This window comes from Nelumbo nucifera, chromosome 4, assembly GCF_055504915.1.
Source record: "Nelumbo nucifera cultivar China Antique chromosome 4, China Antique-T2T, whole genome shotgun sequence".
Taxonomy (NCBI): Eukaryota; Viridiplantae; Streptophyta; class Magnoliopsida; order Proteales; family Nelumbonaceae; genus Nelumbo; species Nelumbo nucifera.
Window position 1 is genome coordinate 16,727,058 of NC_142652.1, and position 19,755 is coordinate 16,746,812.

Consider the following 19,755-nt stretch of genomic DNA (forward strand, 5'->3'; position numbering starts at 1 on the left):
ATTCTCCTCACCCAGGTATTCTTCTCTGCCTCCATCAAAAGCCTTTTCACCCCTATCGAACTAGCAAAAGCTTCTCCGCAATTGGAAGGACTCTTCTATGTGTTTCCTTGCTCCTCATCATCTCTGTCACCTTCTTGGATCGAAAGTTTGTGCCCTCTGGGCTCCTTTGTACTCACGTCTTGTGTCTCGTCTAGATAATCTTGTAATTTATCTGCAACAGCCAGCCACTCCTGTGCCTCCTTCCCTTCCGGAAAACAAACCATCTGTCTCCTATTGTCAAAAAATTCTATGACAGCAATGAACCATCCTCTCTCATTTCTGCTCAGCTCAACTACAAATCTTTTCCTGTGCACTCCTATGGAGTTCCTCTATCCTTCTTTTCTGATAGAGTAAGTCACTCCATCAATAAAGCCTTTCAACCACAACACCACTTCGTCTGTTAGGAGAACTGCCGCCCTCTTTTCTTCTCTGATTTTCAATAGGTTCCTGCCTCCAGCCCTTCCAAGATCGAACAAGAATCTCTTCGACTCAACTTTCAGCTCCTTTTTCCACCGGTTTACCTTCTGGAACCCTCCCGCGCTTCAAGTTCTCTCCATCTTTTGCAGTAGTCTGTTAAATAGCAAAGTTCCTCTTTCTTTGTTGAATTGGTATAGAGCTTGGGTCCACGCTCAGCCTGTGAGTAATGACCAAATGGTCAATTCCGGGCATGTCAGCGGTAGACCAAACAAAGACGTTGGCATTAGTTCTGAGGAAACTTACTAGTTCGGATAGGCTTTCTGGGGGAAGGTTGGACCCGGCACGGACTGCTTTCTCGGGCTCGGCCTAGTCTAGGGGAACCGAGTCGAGGTCCTCGGTCGGTTGGCCTCGGCTTGCTGGTTCCTCCCTGAGGTCGAAGCCCTCAAGTGGCAGGGCTTCCTTGTTCTTACCCTTCAGTGCCGCCACGTAGAATTGGCAAGCAACTTGCTGATCCCCCTGAACGACTCCGACGTTGTGCTCGGTGGGGAATTTGAGGGCGAGGTGATAGGAGGAGATGGCTGCCTTGAGTGCGTAGAGGGTCAGCCTCCCGATGATGGCATTGTAGGGGGAGCCGATCCTCACGACCAAGAACTCGTTCATCCTCGTCACCTGTTGAGGCTCTGTCCTTACCGTGACTGGTAGGGTGATTCTTCCCTCCGGCCTGACCACATTGTCGGAGAAGCCGATGAGTGGTACGTTGGAGGGCTGAAGGCGCTCGGGCGCCAGTTTCATTCTTTCGAATGCATCATAGAAGAGGATGTCAGCCGAGGAGTCACTGTCCACCAAAATCCTCTTCACCTTGAAATTTGCGACGACGGCGAATACTACGAGCGAGTCGTCATGGGGGACTAAGATCCCCTTCAAGTCCTCGTTTGTGAATGTGAGGGCTTCTTCTTGCTCCAGCTTTTTGGGAGCCGATCCCTGGATGTTCATTTGCCTGGTGTAGGCCTTGTAGGCTGAGGCCGAGGCTCCACCCAAGGCCGTGCCCCCTGGCAATGATGTCTATGACGCCGGCTATCTGCTGCTGTGAGGTCGAGGCCCCAGCCTCGCCTCCCACGTACTACTTCAGGTGGCTGCGGCGGATGAGGGACTATTTCGATTTTCAACTCATAGAAGTCCTCGGTGTCGTGGTCGGTGCCACGGTGGTACTTGTAGTATTTCTTTGGATTTCCCCTCTTGGGGTTTTTCTTCATATTCTCAGGCCACTTCATGTATTCCTTCCCCACTTGCATGAGGATTTGCGTCCGGGTGGTGAGTGGCGTATACTTGCTGTAAGCCATGGCTGGGGCCGGTGGCTTCTTGTTGTCTCTGTTGTTGTTGCGGTTGTCTCCATCTCCGGGCCTCCGTGGTGGCGGTTGGCCTCTACCTCTTGGCGATCATTAGTCGAGGCTTCCTCGGCGGTGATGCACTTTTGGGCCTTCTTTAGGAATTCTGCCTTAGACTTCGACGGCGTCTTGGCCACTGAGCACTTGAGGGTCGAGCCCAACAGTAGACCATTGATAGCTGCGCGCATGGAGACCATGGGGTCAAGATCTCGAACCTCGAGCTCTTCCTTCTTGAAGCGGTCAATATAGGACCGTAGACTCTCACTGCGCTTCTGTTGGACGGCCATGAGAGAGACGACACTCTTCTGGCACCGCTTGCTACTGATGAAGTGGGCGAGGAAGAGGTTGGCGAACTTTTCCCATGAGCTGATGGACTGAGGGGGGAGCTCGGAGAACCATCGGCGGGCTGCCCCCTTAAAGGTCGCCTAGAAAGTCCGGTACGTTAGGGCGTCGGAATATCCGTAAAGGAGCATGAGCGCCTTGAAACTTTCCAGGTTGTCTGGGTTTGTTGTCCTGTCGTACATCTCGAGCGTGGGCGTTTTAAAGTGTGGCAGGAGAGGTTCAAAGATGATGTCTGGGGTGAAGGCATCCATTCTCCCGGACAGAGGGTTTTGGCTGGCCGAGGCTTCGACTTGGCTTTCTATGACTTGACGGAGCTTGTCCTTGATGGCTCCAAGTTGCGCTTGCAGGTCAATAATTCTTTGGTCGAGGGGAGCTTGGGTCCCGTCCTGGTCGTCTCGGACTTGGTAGGGGTCGGCCCGATTCCCCGAATACTTTGATGCGGGCCCGTGTCCATTCCTTCTGGCTCGTCTGTCATTCAAGAGGTCTTGGAGGTCCAGGATGTGAGAGGGAGAGGCACGGCGTCGGCCCTCGGCCCTTGAAAGGGGGCTGTGATGGCCTGATCGCCCACCTTCGTCCCGGGAGTTCTCTCTTAGGTGGTGGTGATGCTCTTGGTTTTGGCAGTGGTCACAAGACTGTGCTGATTCTTCCCCTGTGAGGGGTCGGCTCGGTGGGAGTAGATCGGGAAAATGGTTAACGGTTCCGCAGACGCGCGTTCGCCATGGTGCCTCGAGCTTCTGGCGGGGCGGCCTCCTGCCAGGGGGTGCACCTTGTCAATCCGTTGGGCGAGGTTGTCCAGCTGGTCAAGGACCGCCTGGAGTTGGTCCATGGTGACCAAGTTCTGAGTGTTCCTAGTGTTTCTTGCCATGTCGGCTGAAGCTTAGGAGTACTACTTAAGTTTCTTAGAGTATGTTAAGTTATGGGAAGTCTTAGTGATGTTCCCACAAACGGCGCCAATTGTCGTCGATCAAAATGGGCTGAGGGCAACACTGTCAATTCGCTCCTAAGCCGAGGTGTGGTCGAGTAGTCCGAGGCCTGAAGTGGTTGAGGGTTGGTACTGTCCTTCGAGGAGTGAAGAAAGGAGAATGTCAGAGGCCCTGGGTTGGTACCCGAGGCGAAGACTCCGACGGTCAAGTTTATACGAGTGTGGTGCAAGGTGGAGAGGCCTGAGGTGTGAACACTCAGACGAGGCCACAAAGGAGACTAAGAGTTCTCAAGTTCTTGTTCTTAATTCTGTATGGACCTTCCTAGTTGGGGCCGAGCTTGCCTAAACCAGGCTCGGGCACCGTGACTTTTTTGAGGATGAGGTCTCCTTCTTTGTAGTGTCTCTTGTAGAGAGACTAGGCTGAATGGGCCCTAGTCCTTTAGTGTCATTCTTATTAGTTTCTTCTTGTTATGTTTTCTTATTGGGCCTTCTTTCTTTATGGGCTTTTATCTTCTGTTTTGTTTTTTAACTGTTTTTGCTTATGTGGACGCCTACTTAAGGGCCTCCTTGTAAATTATGTAACTTAAGTAAGTTTAATAAAAAGATTAGAGTAGGGGAAAGAGGAGATAATCGAACTCCTTTCTTCTCCATTTTTCCTTCTTCTTCTTGCTGTCTTCCTCTTCTTCCTTCCATCTGTCTACTCTAATTTAAATATTTCTCCTAATTTTATTGGTCTAAATCACATCTTGGTATCAGAGCAGGTCTTCCTTCGTTTTCTCCTTTTTTTCCTTTTTTTCCCATACACTTTTTTTTTAATCGAAAGGTGTATGGAGAGATAAATTTCTGATCAATCAAAGATCTTGTTTGCCTAGTTGGTAGAGGGTTTGGAGAGTTAGAAGCTGGCCGAAGATTGCCAAGAAAGTGGGACTGCAGAATTTTTCCCAAAACCCTAGCCAACTAGAGAGTTTCCATTTACGGGTTGAAGAGGCTGTTTGGGTGTGGCGCTCAAGGCTTGGGGGGTTCCTTTTTATCTCCAAAAGTGGGTGGCTGAAGTTGGAAGTGGTTTGGATTGCTCTGGCTTGAGCGACTACCTCTTCTCTCTTTCTCCCCGGAGAACAGGTACGGTGAAACCCTAGTTTTGGGACTTTTGAGTGTTTGACTGACCTTAGTTAGGTCTATAAAGGTTGAAAACATTGTTTTTTTATTTTTGTTTGATTGATGGAGCAATCTGGAAGTGAGATGAAGCAGATCCCGGTGTCGGGGGTTGGTCCCGTAGATTCCATTCTGACAGGAGTGACTACAATTAAACTTGACGGAACAAATTACCTTGCTTGGGCACAATCTATTAAGATCCATGTCTATAATAGAAGTAAACTAGGGTTTCTCACGGGTAGTAAGGTGATGCCGAAAGAGACTGATCCTACATATGAGAAATAGATGCAGGATAACTACACAGTTATTGGGTGGTTGGTAAATTCTATGCAGCCCCACATAAGTCAACACTATCTATGGATGACTTCAGCCAAGGAGATTTGGGATAGTGTTAGAGAAACATACTCTTAGAAATTAAATGTTGCAAGGGCCTACAAACTAAAGAATGATGTGAAAATTTTAAAACAGGGGGAGAAGAGTGTGGCTGTCTACTATTTGATGTTGAAGTCACTATGGCAGGAGATAGATGTTATGGAAGCATTTGTATGGGAAAGCACCAAAGATGCATAAACTTTTAGAAAATTTGTGGAAAGAAACAGAGTGTTTGAATTCCTTATAGGACTCAATCCTGAATTTGATATTACAAGGCAAAATATTCTGGCCAAGGATGATGTGTCACTTGCTTAGGCATACTCTATGGTGAGTAGTGAAGAGAGCAGGAGACAGGTACAACTACAGAATGCAAATGTTGCAAGAAACCGAAACATACGAAGGATTCTTGTTGGAAACTTCATCCAAATCTTCTTCCAGAAAGGTTTCGGAACAACAACAATTTTAAGAAGGGTGGTCAGTCTGGAAAGCCCAAAAATGCAAATGTTGCTACAGTATCTGAAAGTGAAGAAAAATCTACTGTGGAATAGCTGGCAGTTGTGAAGACAGAATTTGAGAGATATGGGAAGTTGATACATCACTTGGAGTCTACTGTTGCATCTTCCTCCTCAGGCACCCCCTCTACATCCACCTTTGCCCATTCAGGTATTCGTACTTCTGCAAATCATGCTACAACCTCAGGTAATTGTAGAATTCCTTGGATCATAGATTCCGGTGCATCGGACCATATGACTAGCTTACCCAACCTTTTTTGTTCATACCAGCTCCTCTCAGGTAGAGAGAAGATTTCTCTTGCTGATGGGTCTCTTGCTCCCATCTCTGGCAAGGGGGATGTTAGAGCCTCTAACTCAGTTGTATTATTCTGTCCTTTATGTTTCCAAACTTAGCACTAACCTTTTATTTGTTAGTAGTTTAACAAAATCAATGAACTGCAGCATAACCTTCTTTCCTACTTATTGTGTTTTTCAGGACCTGAAGTCTCAACGAACGATTGGGAGTAGCCATGAGGCGAATGGTATATACTTGCTGGATGTCTCTGATCAAAGTTTTGGATTACCTAGTGGGGTAGCTTTGGAGTCTGTTTTATCAGAGTCAGTTGATAGAGTCATGATATGTCATTTCAGATTTGGTTATTTGTCTTTTTCAGCTTTGAGTCATTTGTTTCCAGAAATGTTTAAGGGAATATCCCTATCGAGTCTTCATTGTGAGTCATGTGAACTTGAAAAACATTGTAGACAATCTTTTTCAGTGAGTAATAAAAGATCTATTTCTCATTTCCTTATTGTGCACTCTGATGTGTGGGGGCCATATCATTTACCTGCTATGGGGGGTTACAAATATTTCATCTTTTCATTGATGATTTTTCTCGTTACACTTGGATTTATCTCATGAAATCCCGAGATAAAGTACCAAATATTGTACAAAAATTTCATGAACTTATACTTACCCAATTTAACACTCGGATCCAAATATTTCGTTCTGATCATGCAAAGGAATATTTTGAGAAGAGCCTTTCCTCCTACTTTGATACCTTTGGAGTTATTCATCAGTTCCTATTCCTACACTCCTCAACAAAATAGAGTGGCGGAAATGAAGAACAAACATGTGGTTGAGGTTGCAAGGAGCCTCCTTTTTGCTTTCCATGTTCCTATAAAGTTTTGGGGGGATGCTGTCCTTACAGCTACATACTTGATAAATCGAATGCCTTCCCGGGTTCTGGGGTTTAAAACTCCCTTTAGTTTGCTTTTTCCAAATGAGGATCTCTTCTCTTTTCCTTTTAGAGTGTTTGGGTGCACTTGCTATGTTCATGTTCACAGTCATCAAAGACATAAGTTTGAGCTTGAAGCACACAAGTGTGTCTTTTTGGGATATGCCTCCACACAAAAGGGATACTGTTGTTTTGATCCGGTTCGTGGCACTCGCTTTGTTTCCAGAGATGTCACATTTGCAGTCTATTCCTTTCTTTGGCACTTCTCCTGAGGGGGAGCATTCAAAGGAGTTGTTTGCATTGTCACCATATGTTCCTCTTCTATTTCCCATTGAATCTTCTCCTCCAATCGAGTCCTATTGGCTCTTCTTCTCATGTTCCCGCTCCCCCTCCTCCTGCCCATCCTCTCACATTTCCTTCCCATCCTATTATCCAAAGGTGGTACCAGAGACAGACTCAGAGACATGCAAGTTGTTTCCACGCCTTCAAGTGTGCCTCTTGCTCCTCCCATCACTACTGAGGTAACAGGCCAGCCCTCTTCTACCACTTTGGATGCCTTTCCTAACCTTGATCTCCCTATTGCCCTTTGCAAAGGCAAACGGAAATGTATAGCTTATTGCATTTCCAAACACCTGTCCTACAACCTTCTTTCCCCTTCCTACTATTCCTTCCTTGCCTCTATTTCCACACATGTGACTCCCAGATCTGTCCTAGAAGCCTTGTCCAAACCAGAATGGAGGGATGTTATGATGACTGAACTAGATGCTTTGCATAAGAACAATACCTGAGAAATTGTGGATTTGCTTGACGAAAAGGAACCGGTTGGCTGTAAGTGGGTATTCACTATTAATTATCATTCTGATGGTACTGTTGAGAGATATAAGCAAGGTTCAAAGTATTGATACGTATTGGCCCTTATCGGCCGATACGTATCGTTCCAGGACCCCACCGATACGCCCCTATAGTGGGTGTATCGGGGGTCTGACCGGTTCAGGGGATGGAGGAGACCTAAACCGCCCCCTTGAATCGGTTTCAGAAAAAAAAATAAAAAAATAGTATCGATTCGCCTGATACGCCCATACCGGCGCATCGAGCGTATCGATATTTTGAACCTTGGATATAAGGGTCTGTTTGGTTGCTAAAGGGCATACTCAGATGTATGGTATTGACAACCTGGAAACTTTTGCCCCAATAGCCAAGATGACTTCAGTTCGAGTTTTGCTATCTTTAGCTATTGCTTTTGATTGGCCTCTTCATCAGTTTGATGTAAAGAATGCTTTCTTGAATGGGGACCTACATGAAGAGGTCTATATGTCTTTACCTCCAGGAGTGTATGGGAAGGAGATGCAAGGAAATGTCTGTAAACTGAAGAAGTCCCTTTATGGCCTTAAACAATCTCCTTGAGCTTGGTTTGATAGATTTCGGGCTGCTCTTGTTGCTTTTGGGTACACACAGACTCAATCGGATCATACCTTGTTTGTTAAGAGGAGAGATTCCTTAGTGACCCTTCTGATTGTATATGTTGATAATATTGTGGTTACTAGTAATGATACCTAGGGAGTTGTTCATCTCAAAAGTTTTCTTAACACTGAGTTTGAAATTAAAGACTTGGGGGAACTCAGATATTTCTTGGGAATTGAAGTTGCCAGGTCTAAGGATGGTCTCTTCATTTCTCAATGAAAGTATGTTCTTGATCTTCTTGCAGATACTGAGAAACTGGGTGCTTGACCTGCTTCTACTCCTATAAACCTAAATCATTGGTTGTTAGTTACTGAGGGTGAACTATTAGCCTGATAAGGGAGTGTTCCAGAGACTGGCTGGGAAGTTATTATACCTTTGTATGACTTGGCCAGATATTTCCTATGTAGTTAGTGTAATTAGCCAGTTTATGCATTCTCCTAGATATACACATTTAGCAGCTGCTAAGAGGGTTCTGTGCTACCTAAAAGGGACTCCAGGAAAAAGGTATATCGTTTGCTAAGCATAGACACATAAAGCTGGAAGCATACACTGATGCTAACTGGGCCGGATGTATTGATGATAGGAGGTCCACTTCAGGTTATTGTGCTACGGTAGCAGGGAACATTGTATCATGGAGGAGTAAGAAACAGTCTGTAGTGGCAAGATCCTCAGCTGAAGAGGAGTACAAGGCAATGGCACTTGGAGTTTCTGAGCTTCTGTGGTTGAGATCACTTTTAGAAGAACTGGGTATAGATTGTGAGAAGCCAATGATGTTATATTGTGACAACCAGGCTGCTATCAACATTGCACATAATCCTGTTCAACATGACAGAACTAAGCACATTGAAATTGACAAGCATTTTATACAAGAGAGAGTTGCCTCAGGAGAAGCTTGCTTACCATTTGTTGCTTCTGAAGAATAGTTGGGTGGTGTTTTGACAAAAGGTGTTCCTAAAGGAAAGCTGATTCACTATATAAGCAAGCTGGGTATGATTGATATCTCTGCTCAGCTTGAGGGGGAGTTTAGAGAAGCTGGGCCGAATGGACCCTAGTCCTTTAGTGTCATTCTTATTAGTTTCTTCTTGTTATGTTTTCTTATTGGGCCTTCTTTCTTTATGGGCCTTTAGCTTCTGTTTTGTTTTATAAGTGTTTTTGCTGATGTGGACACCTACTTAAGGGCCTCCTTGTAAACTATGTAACTTAAGTAAGTTTAATAAAAAGATTAGAGTAGGGGAAAGAGGAGATAATCAAACACCTCCTTTCTTTCTCTTTTCTTCTCCATTTTTCTTTCTTCTTCTTGGTGTCTTCCTCTTCTTCCTTCCATCTTTCTTCTCTAATCTAAATATTTCTGCTAATTTTATTGGTCTAAATCACATCTTCTCTCTTTCACCCTTGAGTTATAGTAGCGAGCACCCTCTGCTGGTGACCGAGCCCGATGTAGGCAAGCTCGGCCCCAACTAGGAAGGTCCCTACAGAATCAAGAACAAGAACTTGAGAACTCTTAGTCTCCTTTGTGGCCTCATCTAAGTGTTCACACCTCAGGCCTCGTCCACCTTGCACCGCACTCGTATTAGCTTGACTGTTGAAGTCTCCGCCTCGGTTTCCAACCTGGGGCCTCTGACGTTCTCCTTTCTTCACTTCTCGCAGGACATACCTACCAGCCCTCGGCCACTTCAAGCCTTGGACTACTCGTCCACACCTCGGCTTAGGACTGAATTGATAGCGTTGCCCTTGGCCCATTTTGACTGGCAACAATAACATAGTTCTCAAGATGCCAAGCCAAGGCTAGCTGATAGGGGGCACCTTTTTGCCTAGTTACCTAGGTGGGCACCTAGACACAACCTAGGCAATGGGATTTGTTAGCGTAGGGGTATTTTTGTCCTTATACCCAGATTAAGGTTACTGATCTGTAATGTTGTGTTAGAACCAGTGTTCCTTCCTTAAATAAGGGCACATATGTCTTTTCAATTATTTTAATAATAAAAAGCATTGTCTGGCCGAATGGGAGTAATGTTCTAGAGACTTCCAGTTCGAACTAGACTTTCTCCTTTTCTCTTTCTCTCTTTCTTCCACCTTTCTACCTCTTTCTACATAACCGATCTCAGACAAATAGAATTCCAAGGTAGGTCGAATCATAACATGGTATTAGAGCCATTTGAATCTGCCTAGATTTCTATTCTCTGCGCACCCTATCTAGGGTTTCTCTTGATTTTTCTGCACTCAACTGGAGATAAGGGAAAGGGCTGAAAAGGAGTGATCGCCCTCTTCCCTTGGAGGTTTCTATGCCTCCAGTCGGGTCTTGTGTGGTCGATTGCTGTGGTTTCTAAGACCGCCCTCCCCTAATCGATGAAGAATAGATAGACGATCTGTGTGGTGCAGTGGCTGTCTTGTGTGGACTAACTTCCTGCTCGTGTGGTTGTTCCTTCAGTGATAAGGTAAGAGATTTATGTGCATGATATCTGTTATGGATCAAATAGGAAGTGTGTTTCAGATCATATGTTGGGGTTTCAGACAGTAGCGTGCTAGGGTTTATGCTGTTTTTGTGTATTTCGAAGGAAGAGTTGTGATCATATAGTGGTGAGATTTCAGATAGCTGTAGGAGTAGGGTTTGTGGTGTAAAGAGCACACTTTTCAGCAACAACAAGTGCTGAAATCAGTGTGACGAGTGTGATCTAGTCGTGTGCAGTGTGCAGAATTCAGTGGTAATAGAATTCAGCAAGTGTGCAGAATCGGTGATAACAGAATGGGAGATAACAGTGATTGTAAACCTAATGTGATGGTGCCTACAGACTACCTGAATGTTCAGATGATCTCCATTAAACTAAATGGAGAGAATTATGTGCCTTGGGCTAAATCTGTCAAAGTCTTTCTGAAGGCAAAGAAGAAGGTAAAACACATAAGAGAAGAGAAACCCTCCACTGACTCTCACGAGTATGAAGACTGGGAGCAAGAGGATGCTCAGATCATCACATGGTTGTGGAATAGTATGGAACCCAGGATTAGTGTAAACTTCATGTTTCTTGACACTGCCAAAGATGTGTGGGACCATGCGAAGAAATTGTATTCGGGACAGGACAATACAACCAGAGTGTATCAGTTGTATCAAGAGTACTTTAATCTGCAACAGGGCAATCAGAGTCTTGAGGAGTACTGTGCCAGCATGAGAAACATACGTAATGAGTCGAATGTCTATCACCCTCTCACTTCTAATGTCAAGATTCAACAACAACAGAGAGAACAACTTGATGTGACTAGATTTTTGGTGGGACTGAAGTCTGAATATGAACCAGTACGGGCTCAGATATTAGGAGGATCAACTCTCCCCTCTTTAGAAGAGGTATTTGCTCGACTCTGGAGGATTTCTATCGGATCTACTGAGAACTCTAATATCTCCGATAGATTTGCCTTTGCTGTATCGGGAGGCCGTGGTGCTAGAGGTGGAGCTCAGGGAGCTCAGTCTGGCCGTGGTGGTAGTAGTGGTCCTATGTATGGCCGAAGTGGCAATGGTGGGCCTACTTATAATCATGGTGATGGTCGTACTGGGGGCAGAGATTCAAGGGGAGCCCATGGTAGAGGACGTGGCTCAGGCCCGAGGAAGTGCACTCATTGTGGTATGGATGGACATACCATTAACTATTGTTATGATCTACATGGTCCACCCTCAACCTGGGCCAATCATGCTGCGACTAGTGACTCCAGTTGCAGCTTTAGACAGGAGAATCATTCATCTGATCAGATACCTCCTACATCCACAGATGGTCCCGTGAAGGAGATGGTGAGTGTTCCCTGTGATGAATACGAGAGGTTTATCCAATCACAGCAGAACATGGCGACTTTCGCTCACTCAGGTATGGCTTGTCTGGCATCCACACCCAATCCCTGGATCATTGACTCTGGAGCCTCCGATCACATGACTGGAACTCCAGGTGTGTTTTCTTCCTTATCTCATTGCTCAACATCACAATCTGTCACCCTTGCTAATGGTTCCACATCCTCAATTTGTGGTGTTGGTAATGTTGACCTAGACCCTGTATCCCTCTCCTCAGTTTTGTATGTTCCTAAATTGCCTTTTAATCTTATGTCTGTTAGTAAGCTAACCAAATCACTTAACTGCTCCATTACTTTTTATCCTTCTATGTGTGTTTTTCAAGACCTCAAGACGGGGATGAAGATTGGTGGAGGGCATGAAGCTGGTGGACTATATTATCTTGACGGTGGTGGCAGAACTTCAACAGCTCTCTAGTCATCCCTTTCTCCTCTCTAGTGGCATTGCCGATTTGGTCATCCGTCGCTAAAAGTTTTGAAGTCTTTGGTTCCGTCTTTGAGTCAACTTTCTGTTTTGGATTGTGAGTCGTGTCAGTTTGGGAAACACCATTGTGTTCCCTTTACTTCTAGGGTGATAACCGTGTGTCAAGTCCTTTTTCTTTAATTCATTCCGATTTTTGGGGTCCTTATAAAGTGATATCATATAATGGATATAGATATTTTGTCATTTTTGTAGATGGTTTTTCAAGGATGACGTGGCTCTATCTAATGAAAGAAAGAAGTGAATTGTTTACCATTTTTCAGAAATTTTATGCTGAGATTCATAATCAATTTGGTACCCACATTAAAGTTTTCCGTTCTGATAATGGCCGTGAATATTTATCCTCATCATTTCAAGAATACTTGGACCAACACGGCATTATACATCAGATCTCATGTACCTACACCCCACAACAAAACGGGGTGGCTGAGAGAAAGAATCGCCATCTCTTGGAAACAGCACGATCCCTAATGCATCACATGAATGTTCCCAAACCCTTTTGGAGTGATGCAGTGCTTACCTCTTGCTTTCTAATTAATCGGATGCCCACGTTCATCCTTGATGGTCATTCTCCGTTTATGGCCTTGTTTCCCGCTGTCTTTGTTTCCTCTTACTCCTAGGGTATTTGGGTGTGTCTGCTTCGTCCATAATCTGGGTCCCGGGAATGACAAGCTCGATGCCCGTTCTCTCAAGTGCATCTTCCTTGTCTATTCTCGGACCCAGAAAGGGTATAGATATTACCATCCTAGTTCTCGACGGTTCTTTGTGTGTGCTGATGTCACCTTTTTTGAGTCTACTCCATTCTTTTTGGGGTCCGGTGATGCTTCTTTCTCCTCTTCCACTTCCCGTTGCCGACCCTCTTCCCCTTGTTCCGGCCGTGACCAAACCCTTGCCTCCGGTGCCACCACCTGTTGAACGCCCACCTATCCGTCATGTGTATACACATCACCCACGCGTACCAGCTACTACTCCGGCTACATCTCCGTCGACAGATCCGGCACCAGACCCACACTCAGCATCTGAGCTTGATCTCCCCATTGCCTTGCGGAAAGGTAAACGTACTTGCACCCTTCATCCTATTTCTAATTATGTTTCACTTACTCACATTTCTGCCTCCCATCGCCAATTTGTCACCTTGTTATCATCAGTTGTTGTCCCTAAGGATGTCCAGGAAGCCCTTGCCTCTCCAGGGTGGTGCCGAGCGATGGAAGAAGAACTCTCTGCCCTTCATCATAATCATACTTGGGACCTCACCGCTCTTCCTCCTGGGAAGCAAGTTGTTGGTTGTAAATGGGTTTATACGGTTAAGTATTTGCCTGATGGTAGTGTTGAACGCCTGAAAGTGCGATTTGTTGCAAAAGGGTATTCCCAAACCTATGGTATTGACTACATAGAGACCTTCTCACCGGTTGCTAAGATAGGGTCAATTCGTGTTGTGATCTCTCTTGCAGCCATGTATGATTGGTCGCTATATCAACTTGATATCAAGAATGTCTTTTTGCATGGTGACTTACTCAATGAGGTCTACATGGAGCAACCTCCAGGGTTTGTTGCAAAGGGGAGGATGGTAAGGTGTACAGACTAAGGAAGGCTATATATGGGCTTAAACAGTCTCCTCGAGCATGGTTTGATAGGTTCAGTGAGGTAGTAAAGAAGTTTGGTATGAAACAGTGCAAAGTTGATCATTCTGTATTTAGTCATGACTCTTCGGGAGGAAAAATACTGTTGGTGGTGTATGTAGATGATATTGTTATTACTGGGAATGATAACATGGGTATTGACAGGCTGAAGACTTATCTACAGGATCATTTTCAGACAAAGGATCTTGGTAAACTGAAATATTTCTTGGGGATAGAGGTAGCAAGATCCAAGTATGGTATTAATCTGTGCCAGAGGAAATATGTGCTTGATTTGTTGGAAGAAACTGGCTTGTTGGGTGCTAAACCAACTGAAACACCTATGGACACAAATATCAGGCTAAGTAGTGATATGGGTGAGGTGTTTGAAGACCCTGGCAGATACCGACGACTTGTGGGTAAACTGAACTACCTAACCATTACTAGACTAGACATCTCATTTGCGGTTAGTGTGGTAAGCTAGTTCATGCAGAAACCTCTGATTCCTCATTGGAATGCAGTTCTGAGAATTGTGAGGTATTTAAAAGGGGCTCCGGGTCGCGGTCTGATATACAAGAGTGGCGGAAAACTTGAAATAGAAGGTCTACCACAGGCTGATATTTAAAAGGGGCTCCGGGTCGCGGTCTGATTGGGCCGGTTCTATGTCTGATAGGCGGTCTACCACAGGCTGTTGCACTTTCCTGAGAGGTAACCTGGTGACATGGAAAAATAAGAAACAGACGGTCATGGCAAGAAGTAGTGCAGAAGCAGAATATAGGGCTATGGTGCACACTGCTTGTGAATTAGTGTGGCTAAGGAACCTTCTACAGGAAGTAGGGTACAACATCAATACTCCAATGAAACTCTATTGTGACAATCAGGCTGCAGTTCATATTTCCTCTAATCCGGTGTTTCATGAAAGAACCAAGCACATTGAAGTTGACTATCACTTTGTGAGGGAGAAGGTGCTGAATGGAGAGCTAGACACTACATATGTTAATACAGGAAACTAGTGGGCTGACTTATTTACAAAAGGCTTGAGTTGGGGAAGAGTGGACTACATATGTAACAAGCTGGGAGTATATGATATAGACTCACCAGCTTGAGGGGGAGTGTTAGCGTAGGGGTATTTCTGTCCTTATACCTAGATTAAGGTTGTTGATTAGTAATGTTGTGTTAGAACCAGTGCTCCTTCCTTAAATAAGGGCACATATGTCTTTTCAATTATTTTAATAATAAAAAGCACTGTCTGGCCGAATGGGAGTTATGTTCTTGAGACTTCCTGTTCGAACTAGACTTTCTCCTTTTCTCTTTCTCTCTTTCTTCCACCTTTCTACCTCTTTCTACATAACCGATCTCAGACAAATAGAACTCCAAGGCAGGCCAAATCATAACAGGATTTTTTCTGAATAAAAACCTCGAATCCTAGGGTAACTCCCTCGGTTCCATAGCAACCAGAAATTTTCACTATTAATTGTCTATAATATTCATAAAGAAATGTATAAAATTCACATAAAACATAGAAAATCAACATATGCATGAAAAAAAAATGGAAGAAAGAAAAGAAATTTTAGAAAATAGAGGGTTTGAGGCTCTATTTTTGTCCTAGAAAAGAAGAGAAGAAAACAAAGGATGAAAGTCAATGTGTTCAGTATACATCTTGATTGAACCCTAACAAATAGGTAAAATAATAAAAAGAAACTAGTATTTTAACTCAAACTGAATATATTTATTTTGTTAATGTTTATTTTATTATTATAATCTCAAAGTTAAGAATTTAAAAGTATGGAAGAGCATTGTGTAAAAAATATCTTGGCGATTGAGTCTCTATTTTATATTGTAGTGTGTTGTTCTTGTATCATTTGGTGTACCAATATTAAGCATGCCTTCAATGGGTTATTTGGTTTTTCATTTGATTGACAACATCATGTTTGATTGGATGTTTGCAATAAATTGTTGTGACCATGTAAACTCTTGAAAACCAAATCACCCAAGCATGCACTCACTAGGTGATTTGGATTGTCCTTTGACTTGTAGCATGCCTGGGTTTTCTTAGAGGCCAAAAGAAAGTGTTATGATTATGTGAACTCATTGCTCCACATGTTTGGCCACCTTCATATTTCTTGATATTCTTAGTAAGTTAGTGTTCATATTACCACTTGGGGTAGCAACAACAAGCATGAACTCACTAGGTAATTTTGTCTTTCATTTGATTAATAGAATGTTGTTGACCATATGGACTAATTGAAACCAAATCACCTAGGCATGCACTTGCAAGGTGTTTTGGTTTTAAATTTGATCATTAGCATGTTCGTGACTTATTGGAGGATCACAAGAAAGTGTTGTGATCATGTGAATGAAATTAAATGACACAAGCATGTGTTCATTGGGTGATTTGGTTTTTCTTTTTATTGATAGAATGTTAGTATTTTATTGAAGGTCACAAGAAAGTATTACAACCATGTGAACACATCACAACACATGTTAAGCTACCTTGGAATTTCTTGGTTGTCATAGTAAGGTAGTAGACCTTAGAGGTACTTTCTATTTTTTCATATGTTAGTGGGTTTTTTTTTTTGTATCATTTGAGGTAGGAAAAAGGCATGCACACATTGTGTGATTTGATTGTTATCATGCCTCTGTTTTATTGTAGGGTTGCAAGAAAGTGTTATAACCATGTGAATTCATCGAAACCAAATCACCCAAGCATGTACTCATTGGGTGATTTGGTTTTTCATTTGATTGATAGCATGCTTGTGTTTTCATTGGAGGGTTGCGTGAAAGCATGTGGTCATGTGAACTCACTGTTCAACATGTTAGGCTACCATAGTATTTTCTAAATTGTCATAGTAAGTCATAGACCCTAGAGGCAATCCCTATTTTTTTATATGTTAGGTTGTTAGTGTGTCATTTGGAGTAGCTATAGCAGGATTCACTCATTGGATAATTGGGATTTTCGTTTGATTAATAGCATATCTGTGTTTCACTAAAGGGTTGCAAATGTTGTGACCATGTGAACACATCGAAACCAAATCACCTGGGCAAGCATTCACTGGGTGATTCAGTTTTTCATTTGGTTGATAGCATGTTGTATTTTATTGGAGGGTCAAAAGAAAGTGTTGTGACCATGTGAATATATTGCTCCACATGTTAATCTATCTTTGTATTTCTTGATTATCAAAGTAAAGGAGTGGACCTTAGAAGCATACTTTTCAAGGCATCCGAGGTGAGGCTAGATGACAGGGGTGCGGATTCTTAGTAGTTATTGTATACTAAATTGTTTGGTTGATCTATTAGAACCATTTGCACCTTCTCTGAGTTTAAATTTAGTATTTATTTTATACTAAATTATTTTGTTTAGGGTTCCTTGCCCTCTTATGGCAATTTAATTACAATCATCTTTACCACTTTTCCAAAAAAAATCTTCTCTCTCATCTATTATGTAGTTTTGACTCTTAAAGTTTACAGGACAGCATTGTAGTGTTTTTTTATCAGTTACCTTTGTTTGGTGATTTGGAACAAGATAATCATTTCAATGGGTCTAACTATGTGTCTTTTGTCATTACATAAAATAGCATTGTATACTTTTGCATATTTCACAATGTTTTTGCCAATCTATAATTTTTATAACATTTCCATATGGCATTTTTAACATTTTCAAGTAGATAAATTAGATTTGGTGAAAGGTTCAGAAATTGAAACATTCTTGGCTGGATTTTTAGGAGTGAAAATTATAGCTCAATCTTCAAAATTTCCAAGATTAGGCTGGACCTAGTCATATATATCTATCTTCTGTCTTCCAGATTCTACAACTCTGCTTCGAAACAATTATTTTTTGGGATCAATAACCAATTTGTATAGATCTCTTTTATGGGTAAACTCATAGTGATTATGACTCAGTTGAGTTACTTTTGTAGATAAGTTAGATTTGGTGAAGGGCTTGACACAATAGCTGGCTTTTTAGTTGTTAGATTGAATTTGCAAAGACTAGGCTTAGCCCAGCCATATATCTACTTTCTCTACCTACCAGTTCCAACCCATTCTTTTGAATAAACTGCAGTAAAAGTTTATATGCTTTGTATGGATCTCCTTTATAGGACTGATCCTAATGCTTATGATTCTTATGACTCTTCCTAGGAGATGCATCACCTGCTGGACTTGAATAGGTTTTGCATGTATTAGTTGTTTAAGATAATATTTTGGTTTGAAATAAATTAGTGCCTTTCTTGATTAACAATGGTAATCTAACAACTCTAGTTAGAACTTAATTTTACAAAAATGAGAAATCTAAGGTGAAGGGTTTGCTTTTAGAGATACATCCTACCAAAGTTTTTAAAATGGTAAAGGTGTAGTTGAGGCCTAATGGCCCAAAAGGGTGAGGCATAAACCTCAAAAAATTAAAAAAGAGGAAAACAAGATTACTTAAAGTTTAAAAATGATGAAAAGAACAAATAATAAACCAAAATAAAATGATAGAAGTTACAAGCATCCATAAGATAGAAGTATATATGCAATCACTTTTTTTAACATTCAAAAAAATAATAGCTAATCAACTAACAACCATAAACCTTTTATATTTCAAGTTTCAAAATCCAAAATTCTAAAATTGTTTAAATGATCAATCATAATGTTTTAGATTATCAAAATTTCCCCATCATCAAATTTTCTTTTACTAATGGTTGTCATCTGATGAATCATCCATATGATAAATACTTGATTTCTAGTTGCCCAACAGTTTAGAAGAAAGGAAACAACTTAGTTTATACCTGTGCAAAAATAGAAACTAAAGAAATCATTAGGAAGAGAAATGAGAGGCAAATAGGGTAGATATTATTTTACTGTGTAGAAAATAAAGAAAAATGGCAAACCTAGGATGCTAGATTTCTAGTTAAAATTAATAAGAAAAAATCCCACTTGATTTGACCAAGAATGAAGAGAGAATCATAAAGGTTCCTTTTGCCCTTGTTGCGTTGAGCCGTTGAACTCTTCTAAAATGCTAACAGAAACTAAGAACTCTATTTTCCCTATTGGTTTTATTCCTTTTATTTGGCCCATAATTACTAAATTGCCCCTCCCATATGTTTTGAAACTAAAAAAATAAAATCATTTTTTGTGTTAAATAATATAATTGTCACAAGTTCTTGAGGCTTACGCCTGTCTACACCTCATGCCTTGAGGCTTAAGGCTTACACCTCTTTCTGACAAAGGCCTAAGCCTCATATAAAAAATGATTCTAATTTTAAAACAAAAAAAGGAAATCATTTTTTGTGTTAAATATTCTAATTGTCACTATTTCTTGAGGCTTATGCCTGTCTACGCCTCATGCCTCGAGGCTTAAGGCTTACACCTCTTTCTGACAAATGCCTAAGCCTCGTATCAAAGTTATATGGCTTAAGCTTTGAGGCAAAATCTGTGCATCTTGTCTCAAGGCTAAGCCTTTTGAAACCATGATCCCACTTAAAAAATTGCTCAAATATGAAGTGCAACTTAAACTGAGTCACTTATCAATTACATTAATAGCATGTTGACTTCTAACATGCAGGATATGCTAGAGAAGTCAAATGCAACAGATGCATCTGGAAATGTGGTACTTGGAGATATTGGGGTCCATATACAACAGCGGGTAAGGTTCTTTCGTAGGTGATAGCTTATCGATCCATATTCTTTGCTGATGTGGGAAACTTTACCGATTTTTATACAGATAAAAAGGCATTTCAAGGAGGTAGGAGTTCCAGCTGATGTTAAATATATCGATCCTACTTATATGATACGAGCATGTCGTCCAAATGCTTCTGATGCTATACTCTGCACTGTCCTTGGCCAAAATGCAGTAAGATTTATATCATTCCTTGGATTTCCTTCCATGACATTAGGTCTTATAACTCTCTAAGATATGGCTTTTCCTTCTATTTCTGAGTTCTTGAGTATTTGCATAGCAATGACATAGTTTGATATTACATATACACTTATTGGTGTAACACCATGTTAATTATGTACATGTGATAGTTTAATCTATG

General features: G+C 42.1%; 1 protein-coding gene across 8 annotated transcripts in view; it reads left to right on the forward strand.

Annotated features, from left to right (window-relative positions):
- LOC104598147 (ATP-dependent 6-phosphofructokinase 5, chloroplastic-like) overlaps nt 1-19,755 on the forward strand; it is a 51,566-nt gene that overhangs the window by 30,020 nt on the left and 1,791 nt on the right. For 5 of the 8 annotated variants that reach the window (XR_016085483.1, XM_088903103.1, XM_088903105.1 and 2 more), the window contains 2 exons: nt 19,281-19,361; nt 19,440-19,568. Coding sequence is in view for 4 of the 8 variants with exons in the window: in XM_088903103.1 (XP_088759229.1) it covers nt 19,281-19,361; nt 19,440-19,568 (210 nt within the window). In the remaining 4 variants the exon portion in view is untranslated. The other 3 variants (XR_016085484.1, XR_016085486.1, XR_016085485.1) reach the window with 3 other exon arrangements.